At 42.7% G+C, this 21,976-nt stretch overlaps 1 protein-coding gene across 1 annotated transcript; it reads left to right on the forward strand.

The window, feature by feature from the left end:
- Window positions 1-3,359: 3,359 nt before the first annotated feature.
- Window positions 3,360-9,540, forward strand: LOC132504266 (piwi-like protein 3). The gene is given in 9 exon segments (XM_060121466.1): window positions 3,360-3,492; window positions 3,495-3,568; window positions 3,694-3,797; window positions 6,035-6,105; window positions 6,491-6,535; window positions 6,538-6,643; window positions 7,352-7,480; window positions 8,585-8,738; window positions 9,424-9,540. Coding segments are annotated over 9 exon segments (933 nt in total).
- Window positions 9,541-21,976: the final 12,436 nt, after the last annotated feature.

Consider the following 21,976-nt stretch of genomic DNA (forward strand, 5'->3'; position numbering starts at 1 on the left):
GTCCAATAGAGAAGGAGAAATTGTTAATACAGAAGGCAAGATAAATGAGGGGTAATGATAGGAACAAAATCCCTGAAGGAAAGAAGAGGTTAGAATCCATAGCTGTAGTAGAGATTACGGACCCTTTTCTGGAGCAGGACACATCCTCCATAGTAATCGGAAGGCAAGAAGAACATACATATATGTAGAGAGAAGGCAAACACCGGGCAGAATATAAGTGTATTCCTGTCTGAATCCTCAGACGTTCACTTCTCAGTGAAGTATGAAGCAAGATCACCAGCTGAGTTAGTTGATGGGCAGCGATGAGGGAGATGTATAGGAGATTTGAGAAGAGATGAGAAAGTGTGAAATGTTGGTTTTTTGAATGGGTAGGAAGCATAACTAGGGCATCTGAACAGAGCACCCCTTTTAGATTGTGGCAGACTAACTCTAGAACCACTCAGCAGGGTTAGGCTGTTGGTTGCATGGGCAGAACAGACAGCTGGGTTTTACCAGGGTTTGAGACTTGCCAACGTAGCATGATCAAGTCATAGTCAAGGAATGAATGGTATTTGTGAGGACGTAATTGTGACAGGCTATGGAATGCAAGCTGGGGAAGTAAGGGAGGTGAGGCTGTGAGAGAGTTAAGGACCTCTCTCCTTCTCAATTTATGTGTGCTGATTCCTCCACCTAGGCTGATGTTTGCTTGTTCATCCTACAAATTTTATCTCAAAGATCTTTGACTAAGAAGAGCCGCTCTGGGTCCGTCCATGTTGCTGCTAATGGCATTATTTCATTCTTTTTTATGGCTGAGTAATATTCAATTGTGTGTGTATGTGTGTATACACCACATCTTCTTTATCCATTCATCTGTCGATGGACATATGGTATTACTTATACGTGCAATCTAAAATATGACACAAATGAACATATCTATGAAACAAACAGACTCACAGATACAGAGAATAGACTTGTGGTTTCCAAGTGGGAGGGAGTGGGGGAGGGAAAGATTGGGAGTTTGGGATTAGCAGATGCAAACTATTATATATAGGATGGAACGACAACAAGGTCCTACTGCATAGCACAGGGAGCTATATTCAATATCCTGTGATAAACCATAATGGAAAAGAATATGAAAAAGAATATACATATGTGTAACTGAGTCACTTTGCTATATAGCACAAATTAATACAATATTGTAAATCAACTATACTTCATAAAATGTTTTTAAAAAGAGCCATTCTGGATATCCCAACAGTACCCCTCCCTCTCGTGCATACACTGACCTGCAACATCAGGCCTCTGTGAGGTCACCCTGTTCTGTTATGTACTTGTATTTCATAACACTTATCCCAGTTTGTAATTATATATTTGGGTGATTTTTATTAATCTCTCCCCTCCCCAACAGACTATGAGTTTCATAGGACTAGGAGAGCTATGATTCTGCTCTTTGCAATACATATCTTATACCTTACACCATGACTGGCACATAGTAGTTCATACACATAGGTTGTAATAGATAATTCATGCATGTTAGCATCACAGAGTAGTGGGATTAGTAATAATTTGAGGGAGTGTGTCACATTAAGGCAAACTACCTTCTTGGCATGTGTCGATATATAGAGTCTTACATGTAAACATAAGAAAATGGTTCCAGCAGATTTACTTGAGTGAAATGGATGTGCTGAAATATTTGAATGACTAGGGTAGTCTCAGGATGCCCTGGTAGGAATTGAGTCTCATAAGAGATGACAACTTTGTCGTAGGGTTGTAATGAGATCTGGGAAAAACTGCTGAATTCATAGATGAGGCATTAGAAAGTAAGCGCAATCCTACCTTTCAAATAATGGAAATAGGGACAACAGAACTGATTTGTTTTTTGGACCTAAAACAATAGACTGCAGGTTTTTTCTTCAGCAAAGATGGGTTGATTTGGGATCAGTGGAGAATTGCAATTTGGGGTCTGCAACCCTGGCGAGCCACGTGCAAGTCCCACTTGATGAGGAAAGGAGAACCCCTTCATAGAAGAGAAAAGCAAGTTGGAAGGGCTTTAGTAAACAGAGTCCATGGCTTTTCATTGGCCAAGGTCTTGCCAGGGAAGAAAAGAAGTCTTTCTTCTTCCTGTTGGGCTCTGCTATCATTGCAGGGTATGAGAGCTCCCCCTCTGGTCTCCTGACTCTATTTAATTGAGGCTTGTTTATTTTTTACAAAAGCTATAAGAAATGGGAAGTGTGATTTCCAAAGTTCACAGTTGGTGGTTAAAGAAATATTAGGAGAACACCATGGGCTAGAGTGGGCCACTAAGTTTGAAATAGGTTGTTTATATTTTTCTAAAAACTGGTTAGTGTGGTGAATATTTCTCTTAGTCCACGCAGGTAATGCATTTAATAAAATCTCATACTTTTTCATGTGAAAAGAAAAACTCATTTAATCTACAATGAGAAAAGAATTACCCTAATCTGATAAAGAACGTCTGCCAAAAACTTCTATAAGCATCATTATGTTAAAGAGAATATACTGGGCTTCCCTGGTGGCGCAGTGGTTGTGAGTCCGCCTGCCGATGTAGGGGACACGGGTTCGTGCCTCGGTCTGGGAGGATCCCACGTGCCGTGAAGCGGCTGGGCCCGTGAGCCATGGCCGCTGAGCCTGCGCGTCCGGAGCCTGTGCTCCGCAACGGGAGAGGCCACAGCAGCGAGAGGCCCGCGTACTGCAAAAAAAAAAAAAAAAAAAAAAAAATATATATATATATATATATATATATATATATATACTGATGATTTTTCCCATTAGTCAGAAACAAGCCAAGCAGTAGCCTCTCTTCCTAACTGCTCAGTGTCCTACTGGAGGTCCTGGCGAGGGTTTGGAAACTTGCTCTGCTGCTTGTAAATCAGGCAGTTTCCACAACAGCCCCCAAGCTTGTGTGCTGGTGGGGGCAGATAACAGTATTTATCTCAGTTGATTGGTGAGAGAATTAACTGAATCAAGTAGAATGCTTGGGAAGCGCCCCACACAGAGCGATCATCCCATCGACGGTGACTGTCCTGAGGACGGTATAGTTCAGTCTATGTTTTTAACCCATCCATGTTGACTTCATGATAAACTTCTGGAAATGGAATGACTCCTGGGAATGGAATGACTAGGATGAAAGGGTTTTGCAAGTTTAAAGGATCGATGCATATTTCCAAATGCCTGTCTCGCAGCCTGTCTCTTCCATACACTCACACTCACACTTGTTGAATGCAGTGTGATTCTAGACCCTTCACCCTCATGGGTTCAGATTTCTATTTAATAAATAGTCTCTACTTTGTCAGTGCTCCACCTATATAGCTTCCTCGACACGCATCCATTTCTCACGTCACTGTGTTCTTGCATTTTGGGGAATGTCATGTTTGCTTTCTTTCAAGGTCCTTTTCTTGCTGCCCACTGAAAATAAAGAAATTTATGATGGCATAAAAAGACACCTGTGTGTCAATTACCCGATTCCAAGCCAGTGTGTGTTGAAACGGACCTTAGAGAGACCACCGCTACAAAGATTGCCCTGCAGATGAACTGCAAGCTAGGAGGTGCCCTCTGGAAGGTGGATATAGAAGTACGTGGGGATTTTGTTGCCTTCTCTTGCTTTCATCTGTCTTTGGTAGAATTTGTTAAGGTCCCATTTAATTGGAAATTTGCTTCGTGTTCTAACTCAATCTGCTACCTTGTTTAAAATTTAAGTTGCAGAATGCAATGTTCATCAGTATCGATTGTTTCCATGGTATTGTATATCGACGGAAGTCAGTCGCAGGATTTGTGGCAAGCATCGATCCAGACTTGACGCGGTGGGTAAGCTTTGGCAGACAGTGTTTAGTGGGGAGCTATCTGGAGGCCAGATAGGAGAGGTGGACTTAACACACGTCATTGGCAAGCTCCATGGACAAGTTGTTCTTAGAGATGTGCTCTCCTGATCTTCTGGCAAAGTTAGGCTCCCAGAACATTTTGTATGGAAGCCTCTGATCATTCTCTATTGCTGCCTAACAACCATGACAGAATATGGCAGCTTAAGACGACACTCACATGACCATGGACAGTCCTGCGGGTCAGATGTTGGGCACTGCGTGGCTCTCAGCGCCTTACAAGGCCGAGATTTTGTTTGTTTTTTTGGCTGCACTGCGCAGCATGCGGGATCCTAGTTCCCCGACCAGGGATCGAACCCATGGCCCCTGCGGAGGAAGTGCAGATTCTTAAACACTGGACCACCAGAGAAGTCCCAAGGCTGAGTGAAAAGTGTCACATAAGCCACATTCTCACCTGGAGGCTTGGGATCCTCTTCCCAGCATACGTCGATGTGGCAGAGCCAATTTTCTTGTGATTGTGGGACAGAGGACCCCACTTCCTTGCTGGCTGTCACCTACAGCTAGTCTCAGCTTCTAGAGTTTCATCCACGTTCCTTCTGATGTGCTCCCTGCCTCCCCTCCAACTTCCAACCCGCCAATTCACACTGTGCTATTGTTCTCTTTCGAATCTCTCCATCTTCCTCTTCTGTCATCAGCCAAAGAAAACTTGCTGATTTTAAAGGAGCTCATGAGGTTGGATATCATCCATCTGGAGACTCTCCTTATCCTAAAGTCAACTGTGCCATATAACATCACCACAGGGGCCAGATCTCAGTATGTTCACAAGTTCCAAGGATGAGGACAGGTAGAATTCTGCCAACCGCAGAATTTGATCAGTGAGCCTCTGCATAGGGACACATGAGGAAGCACTCAGGATATACGTGGGTGAAGACACATATGGGAACATACTCAGTGGCCTGTAGGTATAATAAGATCTTGTCTTCATACATTTGTATATAATGTACCTGAATAAGGAGATATGCTTCTATATCCTATGATTCTCCTTTTCTCCAGGGACCTTTTATTTTCTGTGCTTAGAGTAGAAAATAAAACCCATAGTGCAGATGGGTCTGCATATTCTTCTCTTGTGCATTATGGTATGTGGGACAGTCACAAACCACTACAATGTTCAATGCTGTTTGTGGCCCACCAGGTATAATTCCACAGTATCCTTTAAGGATCTTTTTTTTTCTAGTCATACTCTAAATACAGTAACATGGATTTACTCTGCCTTTTTTAGTAGAAAATGCTGTGATAATAGGTAAAAAGTTAAGCTTGCACTCATGCAATAGATATTTTTGAGCACTTGCTATGTGTAAATACTGAGAATGCAGCAGTGAAGATGTAAAGCCAAAATACCTGATCCCATCCATTGGAGTACAGATTCAGATGAAGAGGCAAACATACATCATACCCTATCAGGTCATCCTAATACTCTGAAGTAAACAAAAACGCAATAAGGGGATAGAAACTCGAGACAAACAGGTGATTTTACTCGATACCTTGAGCAGTGGTCACAATAGCTATTACTGTTTTGAAGCAAACTGCTCCCTCCAAAGCAGATTCATGTGGATGAACCATTGTTTAAGACACTGAACTAAAGTAGGAGTCTCCAGAAAAACACCGGGTTTGCACTTTGTGGAATTCCCCAGGAGCTGAAACAATATGAGTCATATGTATTCAAAGCATGTATAATTTGTAGTTAACGTTAACAAATGTTTCCATTCTATCTTACTCCTTCTGTGCATTCAAAATGTTACAAAATGCCTAAGATATGTGAAGAGACCAATACCTGGATCTCTGCAGCGGATGAAGAATGGATCTTTAGGGCTTCCCTGGTGGCGCAGTGGTTGAGAGTCCGCCTACTGATGCAAGGGACACGGGTTCGTGCCCCGGTCCGCGAAGATCCCACATGCCGCGGAGCAGCTGGGCCTGTGAGCCATGGCCGCTGAGCCTGCGTGTCTGGAGCCTGTGCTCCGCAACGGGAGAGGCCACAACAGTGAGAGGCCCGTGTACCGCAAAAAAAAAAAAAAAAAAAAAAAAAAAAAAAAAAAAAAAAAGGATCTTTAATTGGATCCTCAACTACTGATAGTGAATTTTTTTTTGGTCATAGATTAATTTCATCATTTTGATTCTGAATTAATCTTGTTTTCCAAACTAATGGCTTATTTTTCTCCATACAGGTGGTTCTCTCAATGCATCATCCAGCAATCGGGGCAGGAGCTTGTCAATGGGCTGACAACCTGCTTGCACAGTCAGTGCCTGGTGGAGGCTGGAGGGCTTGAGTCTATACTGGTGGAGATACTGCTCCCCCACCTGGGACATCTGGCAATGAGTGAAGACACTTTTGGTTGTCACAATGGGGATAGAGGTGCTATTGGCATCTAGTGGACAGAAGTTTAGGGATGCTGTTAAATGTCTTACCATGCATGGGACAGCAACACTCCCTGCCCCTGACCACCACAAAGAATTATCTGGCTCAAAATTTTCATACTCTTGTTAAGTATGGACTAGACTGAGGACTTAAGCAGTGTCCTGAAAGCTACCATGTTGACAAATGAACACAGAAGTTGTCAAAAATAGTGGCCACTTTGTTCCAAGTTATGGTTTATTTATATGTGTTTCTGACTTCCCTTCAGCTGCCTTGAAGCTCTGGTATGAACAAAATTCATCTCTGCCACATTCACCATTGTGTATCGAGATGGAGTGGGAGATGGACAGCTTCAAGCACTGACTGACCAAGAACTAAGACAGATGGAGTCCTACTTAGAAAATGCTTACAGAGGACAAAAGTGGGTATATTACTCTTGAAGTGCAGATTTTGTAAGCTTTACATTTTAGTTTCCGGGGGCAGGGGGAAATATCTACAACAATTGTGATGTGTGAATTGGAAAGCTGGATACAGAGGGCTTCAGTGGATGGGGTGGGGAGAAAAAACAGACCCTTCCCCCTTTGTGTTCCATGCCCACGTCAGAGGAGAAAGCAGAACTGAAGCCTTGCAGTAGCAGGTTGTTTCCCCATGTGGAACCCCATGATTCTTTCTCTGTTTCCAATCTCCTTCCAAACCTTGATGGAGGAGGGCTTGCTAACCTCAGATATTCCTAAAAGTCCATGAACATAGCCAATCAATGGTTTGTACTTATCCAGCTCCTTTATCCTGGAGTTCTGTATGTCCCAGGACTGGGGATTACTCTCAGTTCCCTTCTCTGGCCTCACCTGTTTGTCAGTGAAGCCTGGTGCCCAGCATAGACAGTACAAGTAATCCTGACCTTGGGAGGAAGGGACCCTTCCCCTAGGATCTGAATGGCTATGAATAGAAACCTCCTCCTTTACTTCCTGAATTAGGCTCTTGGATCTAAGACAGTAAAATTGGGGTGTGTGGAGAGCTACCATCTGCAGACTCCTTTTAATGACTCCTACGTGTGGGCTGTTTTCGACATTCTGAATGCTTCTGAGATAACGCAGAGCAAACAGAGTGACACTGATCATAATCTTTTAAGTGTCAGAGTAACTTTCATGGTGGTGAAGAAACAAATAAACATCAGATTTTTTATTGAAAAGGATGAAGGAAGACTTGACAATCCATCTCCAGGAACGGTTATTGATTTAGAGGTGACTAGGATGGAATGGTAAGCCATCTTTATTTTAAAGATTCCTTTTTATTCAAATAGTAACAGAATTTTTTAAGGTTTGCATGATTTGGACGAGAAAGGAAGAATTGACCTAAAGAAGGTTAAAAATGATAGGTATATTAGATGATAATTTTTTCTGTCTTCAATCATTTTGTTTCTCAGAGAATTTTATTTTTTTTTAATTATTATTATTTTTTTGCGGTACGCGGGCCTCTCACTGCTGTGGCCTCTCTTGCTGCGGAGCACAGGCTCCAGACGCGCAGGCTCAGCGGCCATGGCTCACGGGCCCAGCTGCTCCGCGGCATGTGGGATCTTCCCGGACTGGGGCACGAACCTGTGTCCCCTGCATCGGCAGGCGGACTCCCAACCACTGCGCCACCAGGGAAGCCCTCTCAGAGAATTTTAAAAACAGACAAATATTTATTGATCGTTCTAAGATGATTCCGTTGTTAGGAAGAAGGCTAGAACTTCTGGTTAACTTTAGACTTGTAAAGTGAATTATGCAAATGAGAAAGTTATGCAAAACCACAGCAAGAAATAAAACAGGACATTCATACCAACAGATAGGGAGAAATGAATTAAGTTTGAAGAAAGGCAGAAACACTGATTTTTCTAGTAGAAGGCATGAAAGGATTGAAGAAAACAAAGCAAATGAAAAGTACAATTAACATAAAGTATAACATAAAATGATATAAACATTCAATATTTACAATAAATTGGTTAAGCTTACCACTTATATAACTTAGGGAGTTTGAATATATTCTGGTGATATGCAGGGATGGATATTCCCATCTTTCCCTGAATCTCTGAATCACATTACCTATGACCATGTCTAACGTGCTAATTTGAGGTTTGCTGCCTCTAGGCATCAGTGCATATGCTTTTGAGTTTAAATCCCATGAGCGTTATTAATTGTCAATGATTTCACTGTCCTTTGTAGATTTGCTTTAGCAAATCATTGCTCAACAGTTAGCCAGGCTTCTAAATATAAAGGAAACTCTGTATCATAGATTTCTGTAAATTGTTACTTCAGAGACTAGGTTTGCTACATTGTTTTTCTTCTAAAATAAGCTTGATACCAATTAGGTTCTATAATTCTAGGTATGACTTTTTTATTGTGAGTCAGTCTGTGAAAGAAGGCACTGGTACTGTCACTCCCACTCATTATAATGTCATCCATGACACGCTTTACTTGAGCCCAGATGCAGTACAGAGTCTAACTTACAAACTATGCCACATGTATTACAATTTTTCAGTAAGTACTTTTTTTCTTTAATTTGGTAACGTGCATCTGTTAATCCTATACTCCTAATTTATCCCTCCCCCCTGCAGTTTCTTCTTTGGTAACCATAGGTTTGTTTTCTGTGTCTGTGAGTCTGTTTCTACTTTGTAAATAAAAATAAGTTCATTTGTATGCTATTTTTTAGGTTCTACATGTAAGTGATATCAAATAATATTTGTCTGTGATTTACTTCACTTAGTATGATAATATCTAGGTCCATCCATGTTACTGCAAGTGGCATTATTGCATTCTTTCTGAATGAGTACTATTCTATTGTATACACATACCACATCTTTGTCCGTTCATCTGCTGATGGACATTTAGGTTGCTTTTGTGTCTTGGCTATTGTAAATAGTGCTGCTATGAACATTGGGGTACATGCATATTTTTGAATTAGAGCTTCCGTCTTTTCTGGATATACGCCCAGGAGTGGGATTGCTGGGTCATATGGTAGCTCTGTTTTTAGTTTTAAGGAGCCACCATACTGTTCTCCATAGTGGCTGTGGTAAGTATTTTTTGATACTGATTTTCCTTCAGATCTGTGAAACTGTTCAAAATTGAATCTGCTTTTTGAACCTTGGATATCTATAAAAATTTAAACTTAGGGAAAGTAGACATAAAGGTAAGAAAATTGTTTTGGTTGATCTTTCTCCTAAAGGGTATCATCTGAGTCCCTGCTCCTTGCCATTATGCCCATAAGCTGGCTTACCTGGTGGGCCAGAGTCTTCACCAAGAACCACATGGGTCTCTGTCAAAACGTTTCTTTTACCTTTAACATAGAGAAGAAAGCATGATGGGATGTTGAAAACCACAATTTGTAAATTTATTTTCTCATTCTGCATCTGTACATCTGAAATTTTTTCCTAGATGCACGATCAGAGTTTAAAACCATTCTTGACTGGACATGGACGACACTCCAAGTGTGTTATGCTATTTTCAATACTACCACTAACTTAACATGAGGCTTCTCTTCTCCAGGCTGGAGAACTGACAGTGAGAGTTTTGTTTTAGAATTTACCTCTCAAATGTGTTACAAGGACTTTATGATTAAACATCCCTGAATATTCTGTACTCCAAGCAATGCTGCTCTAATTGTAAAGGTTGGGGGACTTCCCTGGTGGTGCAGTGGTTAAGAATCCGCCTGCCAATGCAGGGGACACGGCTTCGAGCCCTGGTCCAGGAAGATCCCACATGCCGTGGTGCAACAAAGCCCATGCGCCACAACTACTGAGCCTGTGCTCTAGAGTCCACGAGCCACAACTACTGAGCCCACATGCCACAACTACTGAAGCCCATGTACACTAGGGCCCATTCCCCACAACAAGAGAAGCCACCGCAATGAGAAGCCCATGCACCACAATGAAGAGTAGCCCCCGCTCACCACAACTAGAGAAAAGCCTGCACACACCAATGAAGACCCAACGCAGCCAAAAATAAATAAATTAATTTTAAAAATGGTTGGGCATTAGTCACATGGAGAATATATATATCTATGAACAAGTAAATTCTACTTGGAAAATCATACCCACTTTATTTTTGTAACATCCTTTTTCTCAAGGGCAGCGAAGACATAAAAGTGGCAAAATTAAATGGGAATTTATTTGTGTTTAATATTTTGTATGAAAGAAACAACCTATATATGAAATCGTTTGTTCTTTGTACCTGCATGGCAATCTGAATTTTTTCTGGTGGAGCTGTAGTAAGGAGAGCTTTGCGATTTAAAAGCTGGTGGCTCAGGAATGTAACATTTTGTCACTTTTTCCACAAAGAAGGTAAATTAAGGGCTTTGTTAGCATTTCTGTTTAATTCATTCTCTTGTGCATATTCTAAGTGTGACATTATTGTGTTAGCTGTACCATCATCAGAAGAAAGTCTTGAATAAGTTGTTTAAATGAAGCTATCATGTTTTTCCTGAAAGCAGACATATTTTTTTTTCTCTCTCCACTTAAAACTATCTGTAAATGGACTTAAGAAACAATATGTGGGACTTCCCTGTGGCTCAGTGGTTAAGAATCCACCTGTCAATGCAGGGGACACGGGTTCAAGCCCTGGTCTGGGAAGACCCCACATGCCGCAGAGCAGCTAAGCCCGGGAGTGACAACTACTGAGCCTGCGCTCTGGAGCCCATGAGCCACAACTACTGAGCCCACGCACCGCAACTACTGAAGCCCACACGCCTAGAGCCTGTGCTCCACAACGAGAAGCCACCGCAATGAGAAGCCCACGCACCACGACAAAGAGTAACCCGCAACTAGAGACTAGAGAGAGCTCACCGCAACTAGAGAAAGCCCGCACACAGCAACAAAGACGCAACGTAGCCAAAAATAAGTAACTTAATTAACTAAAAAAACAATATGTGAAACTTTCATTCTCTTATACTCCTAGAGTGGTATTTTTTCTTTTTGAGGTGGGGTAGTTAGGGGGCTTCAAATACGTCGGAAAGGATATGTTTAAAAACAATATAATTGCTTTGATTATAGGTTAATCAATTTAGGTTTGCAATTTGAACCCGTCTTATAAGAAATAAAATTAAATCAAGTCTTTTAAATATACTGTAATCCAGGTAATGTCCTACCTAGCTGTATTGCTAATAACGATAAATATAGGATATGGTCTCCATGATTAAAGATAACACATTCTTTTCTAAAGCTAGAATTTGATTTATGATAATACATTTATGGTAGTACATTTCTAGAGAGCTACAAAAATCACTTGGAACAAATTCAAAGTAATGAGCACTTTCTGAACATTTCCTATAAATGCAATACAAATATTATTTATTCATAAAACTATAATGTCTAGGATTATAAATTTAAAATGTGATTCAATAAAGGTATTCATGTTAAAATCACTGAATTCAGTCTTGTTCTTAAAAATATGGTCTTAGGCTTCTTAATCTACTGATTAGAAAAAATTGTTGCTTTTGTAAGATGAACAGAAGTATTGTGACCAGGACACCATCTGACTTTATTAGCCTACTAGTCCTTTATAAATTAGATGAAGGAAACTGGGTATCAAATATTTCTAGGAGAAAGCTTTATTGTTCCAAAGGCTTACAGATAAACTTTCTCCAGTGTATCATAGTACCTAAGTTTCACGTTACTGAGTAGGTTAGGAATGAATTTGGCCTAAGCAGCAATACAATATATAATCTAAGAATAATGAATTTCCTGACTCTGAGTTAGAGGTCTGATGTGGGCATTACCGGGCTAAAATAAATGTCAGCAGGGCTGCATTCCTTTCTGGAGGCTCTAGGAGTCTGTTTCCTTCGTTCTAGCTTCCAGAAGTTGTCTGCATTCCTTGCCTCCTGGCCCCGCTTCCATCTTCAAAGCCTGCAATGGCCAATGGAGTCATTCTCATATCCCACTGACACTGATTCTTCTGCCTCCCACTTCCACTTTTAATGGCCCTTGTGATGATGTTGGGACCGCTTGGATAATCCAAGATATTCTCCCTATTTTAATGTTAGCTGATAGGCAGCCTAGCTCCATCTGCAACCTTAATTCCCTTTCCCCATATAAGGCAACATTTGGGTAGAATCCAAGGATTAGAATATAGACATCTTTGGAGGGGCCATTAACCTGCCACAGAGACATTGCCCAGGGCTGAGCGTGTCGGGGAACAGGGACACATGTGAATGTAGGAACTCCTCCCTCCCATGGGTGCCTCAGAATAAGAGAGACTTAGGGGAGCACCCACTGGAGTCTCAGGCAGCACAGCTCTTGAGCACCTGCCTCATGACCTGCACCCCTCTCCTCATCATTCTCCTCCCTCTCTGCAGCAGGTGAGGGCTGACCTGTTCTGGGTGGAATATTTGTGGGGGACCCCTCAGTTCTGCCCTGTACCCTCATTCACTTGGCTCACTGTTCCCTCCTCCCTCTAGGGTCTACGGCCCAGGCAGGGCTGATTTAGCCACCCTCAGCATCCAAGGGCCCAGGACAGATGGCCACCATCACCTGTACTGGAAATAGCAACAATATGGGCAACCAGGGAGCAGCTTGGCTGCAGCAACACTCAGGCTGTGTCCTCAAACTCCTGACCCACAAGTATGTTAACCGACTCTCAGGAATCACAGAGAGATTCGTGGGCTCTGGGTCAAGGCAGACTGGCCTCTCTCTCTCTGGTCTCCAGCCTGGAGATGTGGCTAATTATTACTGCTCAGCATGGGACAGCAGCTGAGTGCTTGCATTGTGCTCAAGGTCCACAGGGAAGTGAGAGAAAGACCTTTGGGCTTCAGGCTACCTACTCGCTGCCCAGAGGATCGGGGTGCAAAGGATCCCTGAGGAGATATGGAGCAGACAATACTGGGTACTTGAAGGGGCTTTTTAAAGTTGGGACTGCCAACAAAACTCAATAAATCCAGTTAAGGATGTTTAGAATTACTCATTCAAAAATATTTATATGCAGCACAGTTCTAAACCTACTGGGATCTACTTGATGATGTGTACTACATGTATTTATTAATGAAGAGGAGCTAGGTTAAATATGTTTATTTAACCTCCAATTTTTTCCATAAAGGAACTGTAAACAATGCCAAGAATAGCTAAAGGGACATTTACTTACCCAACTTCTTCCTAACAATCTTTCAATTCCATGCAATCATCTAATTTTTCCGTCCTGTGGATTATCCACCATTACAGCATATACTGGCCACTTCCTGGGGTCCCTAACACTAGAACAGTAATGCTCTCACACAGCTTATGTTTTTGGATGTCAGTCTCCTCAATTGTGCCTCCAAAGCCCCACCTTCACCTTTTTCTACCAGTCCCTGAACACAACAGTGTGAGAATTAGAAGGGTGCCATGGGAGCACATATTGAGTCAAATCCCCAGTGAGGGTTTAGGCTTGGGGGAAGCATTTAGGACACACAAACCTGACCCCAGAGGGTGATATCTTTAGGATTTATGGAAATGAGCTAGAAGGAGAAATGAGGGGGAAAATGCTCTAGGTGTTGGTAACAGCATATGTCAACAACAAAAAAAAGTTTTTTTGGTTGTTCATCCAAGTAAATAATAGAATTTGCACTGGGCCTAAGTGTGGCAGATGGCAGTGGGGACAGGGTCAGGAGAAGTGACTCTAGATGAGTCTGGATGAGATGAAGGAAGGGTGCAGCCATGTCGTAAAGATGACACATCCTAAGAAGTATGCATTTGGCTGTAGAGGTCATGTGGAGCCTGGGCTAGTCAGAGTTCTCTAGAGAAACAAACAGAGATAGAAGGAGGTAGAAGGAGATTTATTATGAGGAATTGGCTCACATACTCAGGGCTGTGCACATGCTCAGGAAAGACCTGCGAAGGTTCTAAGCTCTCACCTCTGGCTGACCTTGACGTTCTGCACAAGCAGGAAGTGAAGGCTTAGGTGGGGATTTCCGCTGCCTGGCTGAGTGCTAAGACAAAAATCCCCATGCTCACAGAGCCCCTCAGTAAAGACTGGGTGACTTCTTGGTTCCAGGCTGTTAATGAAATCTCTATCCAATCAACCAATGACCGCCAAGTAACCAAACAGGGACGACAGTGGTCACACACGACACAGAATACACTTAGTGAATTCGCTCAGAAAAGTCAATAGCAAAACAACAACAACAACAAAAACCCAAAACCAAAAACACAACAGGTACAAAAAAATAGCATAACAACAAATCCTGGGGAGGGGTGAGAATCTGATTCTCAGAGTTTCCATGTGATATTATTTTAAATGTCCAGTTTATGCCCCCCACCCACCAAAAAAAAAAAGTGTGGTCCTACGTGGTCCAGAAAAGAGTTGACATAGTAGGGTTGAGACTGCTTTCCTTAGAAAGGCCTGCTTGCTAGATTGGCCCTTGGCTAGAGTCTGGGAACTTGGAATCAGGACAGTCCCCACCATTCTCCAGTAAGAGTGGCTCACTGTGCCCAAGCTGTTTTTGCAAACACTGTGCTTTATGCTGAACATCTCTTTCCTGCTGAAATTCTTGAGTTTAGGTATGTGCTAGGCAGAGGATGACTAAATGACCAGCCCCCAGTAACAACCTCTGGGCACACAGTCTCTAATGAGGTTCCCTGGAAGACAACATTTCACATGTGCTGTCACAAGTTTTGTTGGAGGAGCTCAGTGTGCCTGTGTGACTCCACTGGAGCAGGATTCCTAAAAGCCTGTGCCTGGTTTCCTCTGGACCTCCTCCATGCACTTTTCCCCTGAGCTTATTTTGCTTCGTGTGCTGTCATTGTAATAAATATAGCAACTAGTATGACAATATACTGAGTTCGGTGAGAGAATCACATAGCCTGGGGGTGTTCTCGCCCCCCCCAAAACAGGCTGACACACAAGGGGAAAAAAACCCTAGTAGACAGTATCTTCATGAAACTCCTGACAATGGACAAATACTTTATATCAGCTATTTTTTTAAACCGTTTTTTAAAACTGAAGTGTAGTGAATTTACAATGTTGTGTTAGTTTCAGGTGTACAGCAACATGGTTTGGTTTATATATATATGTGTTCTTTTTCAGAATCTTTTCCATTATAGGTTATTATAAGATATTGAATATAATTCCCTGTGCTATACAGTAGGTCCTTGCTGTTTATCTACTTTATACATAGTAGTGTGTATATGTTAATCCCAAACTCCTAACTTATCTCTACTCCCTCCTTCTGCTATCCCCTTTGGTAACCATAAGTTTGTTTTCTATGTCTGTGAGTTTATTTTTGTAAATAAGTTCACTTCTATCATTTTTTTAGATTCCACATATAAGTGATATCATATGATATTTGTCTTTCTCTGTCTGACTTCACTTAATATGATAATCTCTAGGTCCATCCATGTTGCTGCAAATGGCATTATTTCATTCTTGTTTATGGCTGAGTATTATTCCATTATATATATATACACCACATCTTCTTTATCCAGTCATCTGTTGATGAAGATATAGGTTGCTTCCATGTCTTGGCTATTGTAAATAGTGCTGCTATGAACCCTGAAACATTTTTTGAGTATGTTCAAAGAATTAAAAGAAATCATATTTTAAAAACTAAACAATAGTATGAAAATTATATTCCTCGAAGTAGAGAATGGCAATAAAGAAGATAAAATTATAAAAGAGAACCAAATGGAATATCTGTAGTTGAAAAGGACAGTAATAACTGAAAATTTCACTGGAGGGGCTTAGATTAGTTTCCCAGGGCTGCTGTAACAAATTACTATAAACCACATATCTTAAAACAACAGAAATTTACTGTTTCACACTTCTGGAGCCTGGAAGTCTGGAGTCAAGCTGTAGGCCCGGCTATGCTCCCTATGAAAGATCTAGAAAATTATTCTTCCTTGCTTCTTTCTAGCTTTTGGTATTTTCTGGAACTCATTGGTTTTCCTTATCTTGCAGCTGTATCACTCCAATCTCTGCTTTCATTATCACGGGGCCTTCTCTCCTCTGTGTCTGTGTATCCAAACTTCCCTGCTCTTATAAGGACAACAGCCATTGGGTTAGGGCCCACAGTAGTCCCATATGACCATATCTTAACTTGAGACCTTATTTCCAAATAAGGACACTGTCACAGGTTCTGGGCATTAGAGATTTAATATATAATTGGGGGGACACAAACCCACAATAGGGCTGAACAGATGTGAGCAGGAGGAAGACAGAATCAGCGAATTTGAAGACAGGTTAATTGAGTTCCAGTCTGATGAACAGTAAGTTAAAAAAAGGGGGGGATAGGGAAGAAAAATGAACAGAGCCTAATGAGACCTGGGTAATACTATCAAGCATACCAACACATGCATAAAGAAGGGTCCCAAAAAGGCATGAGAGAGAGAAAGGGAGGCCATGTGAAGTAACAGCCAAAATCTCACCAAATTTGATGGAAAACACAATCAATATTCAAGAAGTTCGATGACCATCAAGTTGAATAAGCTCACATCACACTAAAATGGTTCAAGGTCAAAGACAAAGAGAGAATCATGAAAGCAACAAGAAAGAAGTGACTAATCATGGGCAAAGGCTCCCCACTAAGTTTAAGGGCTGACTTTCATTAAAAATCATGGAGAACAGAAGGCAGTGGGATGACGTAGTAAAAGTGCTAAAAAAGGAAATTTCAGTCCAGTGGTTAGGACTCCACGCTTTCACTGCAGAGGGGCCGGGTTCAATCCCTGGTTGGGGAACTGAGATCCCACAAGCTGTGCGCAGCGTGGCCAAAAAAAACACAAAGAAGTGCTGAAAGACATTGACTGTCAGCCAAGAATTCTCTAGTAGAGATGCCCTTCAGTAATGAAGGAGACATTAAGACATTCCCAGATAAAGAAAACCTGAGAGACTCCATTGCTATCACCAGGCCTATAAGAAATATGGAGTCCTTTAGGCTGAAATGAAAAGACAACAGAGTAACGCAAATCTACAGGAAGAAATTGTTACATATGTAAATATAAAAGAAAGTGTAAATATAAGTACATAAGATGTATATAGTATAAACATATAAACAATGTACTATTTTCTTCTATCTGCTTAAAAAGGACACTCTAAGAATATAATAATCTACATTGCTGAACACACAACATATAAAATATGTAATTTATATGACAGTAACAGTATACAGAAGGGTACGTGGAACAGATCCACAGATGAGTAAAGTCTCTGTAAGTCACTGAAATTAATTTGGTATTAATCCAGATTAGAATGCTATAAATTAAGATGTTAATTGTCCCCAGGGAATCCACTAAGACTATAACCCAGAATCTATAGTAAAAGAAACAACATGGGAATTAAATTGGTACACTAGAAAATAACCAGCACAAAAGAAAGCAGCAATGGAGGAATATTAGAACAAAAAGATATAACTCATACATAAAACAGATGGCAAAATGACAGATTTCAATGCTACCTGATTAGTGATTAAATTAAATGTATTCATACATGGTTTACACACTCCAATAGGCAGACATTGGCAGAAGGGATAAAAAGCTATGATCTAGCTGTATGCTATCTACAGAGTTGCACTTTAAATTCAAGATACAAAGACATCTAAAGTAAAAAGGTGGGAAAACATACACCAAGCAAATATTAACCAAAAGAGAATTAGACTGGCTTTATTATATAAGACAAATAAACATTATGGCATTTTTTTCTAGAGACAAGTAAGGACATTTTAGAGTGACAAAAGGGTCCATTTCTCAAGGAGGAAACATTATAAACATTTTGCACTTAACAAGATAGTTCCAAAATACATGAAGCAAACTGACAGAATTGAAAAGAGAAACAGACTCCTCAACAATAATAGTGAGAAACTTCAATACTCAACTTTCAATAGTGGAGAGAATCTGTTATTTCTTGGGATTCTCACATCAGCACTATGGGTTGGACAGAGTAGGAGCTGTGGCCCATATTTTATGGTTCAGGGCACTGAAATTTAGAGAGATCGAGTAACTTGCCCAGAGTCACAACACTGATGAGTGATGGGTCTAAGGCAGGGGAGGGAGTTGATTCCCTGGGGATAGAGATTCCTGAACACATGGACATGAGATCATGCCCTGGATACAAAAACCAAGAGCTCTCCTCACTCCCTTTCCCACATCCTCCTGCCCCAAGGATGCTGCAAGGAGACAGCTGGTACTCGGAGGAGGTGCCTGGCCCAAGAGAATGGCTCAAATCTGGACCCAACTCCTGGCTCTACGTTTCAATTCCTGACCCCAAATACAATGCCTTTCCCCCAAATGCAGACCCCCTGATGGACCAGGGTATCCAAATATGTGTGCATCTCCCCTCCCTTCCCCCTCAGCACTTGATTCTAGCAGCTGACTTGCAGTGAGACTTCCTGGTGGTCAGGTGACCACCCTGAATGACCAGTAGTCTACTTGACTCCCTAACTGACTCAGAACTCAGGACATTCCAAACCAACTGCCCACATGACAGTTGCACAGAGAATTAGCATCATCTTCAACTGATCAAACCTGGATGATGAGCAGTTAATATTCATTAGCTGGGAACAGGGTCTACTGGGCTGGTGTTTTGGTGGCTTAACAGATGAAGTTTACAGGCCCCCAGGGTCTCACTGACTAGAAACTGACCAATTGTCTAAGCAGCTTGGACTAAGGCCTGGCTAAGAGCGGGCAGTGGCTGCACGGGCTCTGAGTGGGCACCTTCCCTGCCCAATCCTCCCTCAGCCAGATCCAGGCTCTGCTGTACAAACTACAGCCATTACTCCTGAATCTACTTGCTGGTATTATTTCCACAGTACCTTCAATGGAGTGGTTAGTGGGGGTGATATTTGTGTCCCCACCCTGTTGTTTGGCCAGATGCTGATTCTGATGTGTCTGAACCACCGCTGAGGATGGCCAGCAGATTATCTTGATCGCAGATGATATTCTTGTGCATCCTGTGTTTGATTCCTTTATAATCTTCCTTTTCTTCTTGGTACCCGAGTCATGATCCTGGAAAACACAACAAAAACTGAGAGAACTATTGATATGTTGCTGGGAGAAGACCATGCAGAGGTGTCAATTCATTCCCAGGTCACACGTCTGTTCTCTTTGTTCACCAGCCTCCTAGGGGAGTCTAGGGGAGTCAAGCGAATCAAAGCTGGGCTTGGGAAGAGAGTGTTGCAATGTGGGGTGCACTTAAAATAGCCAGTGGGCTGACTGCACGGGGACATGACTTTATTTAGTGAGATAATACAGAAAAGGAACACAGCGCAGTGACCGACAGAGTGGGGGCTGGTGCCTGATGGTCTGGATTCAAATCATACCAGAAGCCACATGAACCTGGGAAAGTTATGCAGACCCTCTGTCCTCAGTTCCTTGTTCTGTGATATGGAAATATTAATAGGGCCCACTTATTAGTATTACATGATAAAGCTTAATACAACAAATCAGGTAGACCCTGACGAAAAATGATGGTTACTTCATAAGTGCTACCTAAGTGTTCAAATATTAAATGTCTGGAAGAATAAGCAAGAAATGTGGTAGTGCTGCCTCCAGAGAGGGGACCTGGATGCCACAGGGCAGGGAAGTGGGGAAGGTTATGGGTGTGATGCTTTAGAGCTTGTGAAGAGTATCTGTTATCATCTCCTGTGATCCCCACATCAGCTCTGTGGGGAACTCATGGCAGGTGCTGTGATCCATATTTTATGGTACATGGCACTAAAATGTTGACATTTTAAGTGACTTTCCCGGAGTCGCAAAGCTGATGACGGATGGATGTGGGACAGGAATGTAGTTGGTTCCCTGGGACAGAAATCCCTGAACCCCTGAATCCTCTAGATGGTGCCCTGGACTCCTGAGCCCAGGGCTCCCCTCCCTCCATCCCCCCAATCCTCCTGCCTGCCCCATGGTTGCTCCAAGGATAGGAGGGGTCTGAGCCAACAGGAGGGCCCATGCCTGACCCGCTGCCTCCCTTACATGTTGATCCCTGACCCCACAGCTCTTAAATATCCCTGAAAGAAGGTCCCTTGAAGGATCAGGGGGTCCCATCTACGTCCCTCCTCCCTCAGCGTCTTCACACACTGGGTGAGCCTCCTGGTGGTCTGACCAGTGGTCGGCTTGTCTCCACGTGGCTCAGAGCCCCGGTCTCTCCAAGCCAGCTGCCCACATGGCACGTCTCTAACAAATTAGCTTGGTCTTCAACAACCAGCCCTGGATGCACAGTTAGTGCTGATTAATGAGGACAGTGGCCTGCTGGGCTGTGCTTGGTGGTTTAGTGGGTGAAGCTGGCGTGCCCCACTGTCGCCTGACTATTGATGTGAGCAACTGTCTGAGTAGCCTGGGCTACGGCCTGGCTGGGGAGGGGCCGTGGCTGCACTGGCTCTGAGGGCGCACCTTCCCTGCTCATCCTTCCTCATCAAAATCCAGCCCTTACAAACTCCTCAACCATCCCTAGACCCTGCAGTGGCACAGGAGAGAGGCCCATGTCCTCCTAGAGGGACCCCTCCATAGCCACAGCCTAGAGACCCCATCACAGGACTGTCTCTGAGGATGACCCAGGCCCTCCTAATCTCTGTCACCAAATGTTCATTCCACTAACCCGATGGCATTGCCCCTTCTCTCCACGTTCCCAGGCAGCACCCAAACACCCAGTGATCCTGTCCATATCAACCACTGGAAATACCGCCACGAAATCCCAGTTTCCTTCCTTTCTGAAAACCTCTAGATTTAGACTGCTAATATTTGCTTTTGGATTTTGACATCGACATTCAGAAGTGTTTAGCCTGTAATTTCTCCTGTCCTGTAATATCTGCTGCTTGTATGACATCCATATTCTCCTGGTCCAGTGAAAGCAGTGTGGGTGTGTTCCCTCTGCATCTGTTCTCTGGAAGAGTGTGTAGGAGACGGGCATCATTTCTGTCTTAAATGTTTGATAGAAATCAGAGGCAGCCACCTGGGCCTGAAGTTTGTTTTGTGGGGAAAGTTTTTTGGATCTCTTTCTAATTGAAGTTTACTTGGTGTATTGTACAGGGCACAGATCTTAAGCGTAGAGCTTTATGGATTCTTGTAAATATAAACACATCTGTTACCAACACCCAGTTCAATATACAGGACATCCCCAGCACCCTGGTAGCCCCCTGTAGAAGGGGAGAAGAATAAGTGCTAACTTATTCGGTTATAAGAATGAAATCAGTTACTCCACGTATATTCCAAGTGCAGTGATTTACACACAAATAACTCAAAATGAGTGTGGCAGCACAATCAGAAAGTAGTGGAGGGTGCTGGAGGGCTGGGAGAATCCAGTCCCTTTGGGATTTCCTCTGTGGAGGTCTGGAGCCAGAGTAAGGAAGCTGAGAGGAGCTTCTCAGGAGCATCTGGGCTTTTACAGAGGGAAAAACTACTGCTCCCCAGAGTGGAGCGCCCATTGTAATTCACTGAGCCCTCCCTTTGCGGAGGGTGCTTTTCTATACTTGTGTGTCATTTTACATAGAAGTGTTTAAAAAAAAAAACCGAGGAGGAGATCAATTTTGCTTGATGTAAAAGCCTCCAGTGTTAAAAATAAAACATATATCTAAAATTAATGCTAAATATGTACAGCTCCGACAGGAAGTAACCGGCACTCACGAGCTGACTCAGGAGCGGAGGGGGAGCAGAGAGGCGGCCGTCCTTCCTTGGCCTCGTGTCTCATTTAAGCTGCCAGACGCTGCACAAGCTCCATCCCCCCTGAGTTTCAGGCTGAGGCCTCCAGGTCACGGTCTTCACAGGTGTCAGACCAGAACCTGCCACACAAAGGCAGGGACTGGAGTCAGTGGGGAGGTGGGCTTCCTGGGG

This window comes from Lagenorhynchus albirostris, chromosome 14 (assembly GCF_949774975.1).
Source record: "Lagenorhynchus albirostris chromosome 14, mLagAlb1.1, whole genome shotgun sequence".
Taxonomy (NCBI): domain Eukaryota; kingdom Metazoa; phylum Chordata; class Mammalia; order Artiodactyla; family Delphinidae; genus Lagenorhynchus; species Lagenorhynchus albirostris.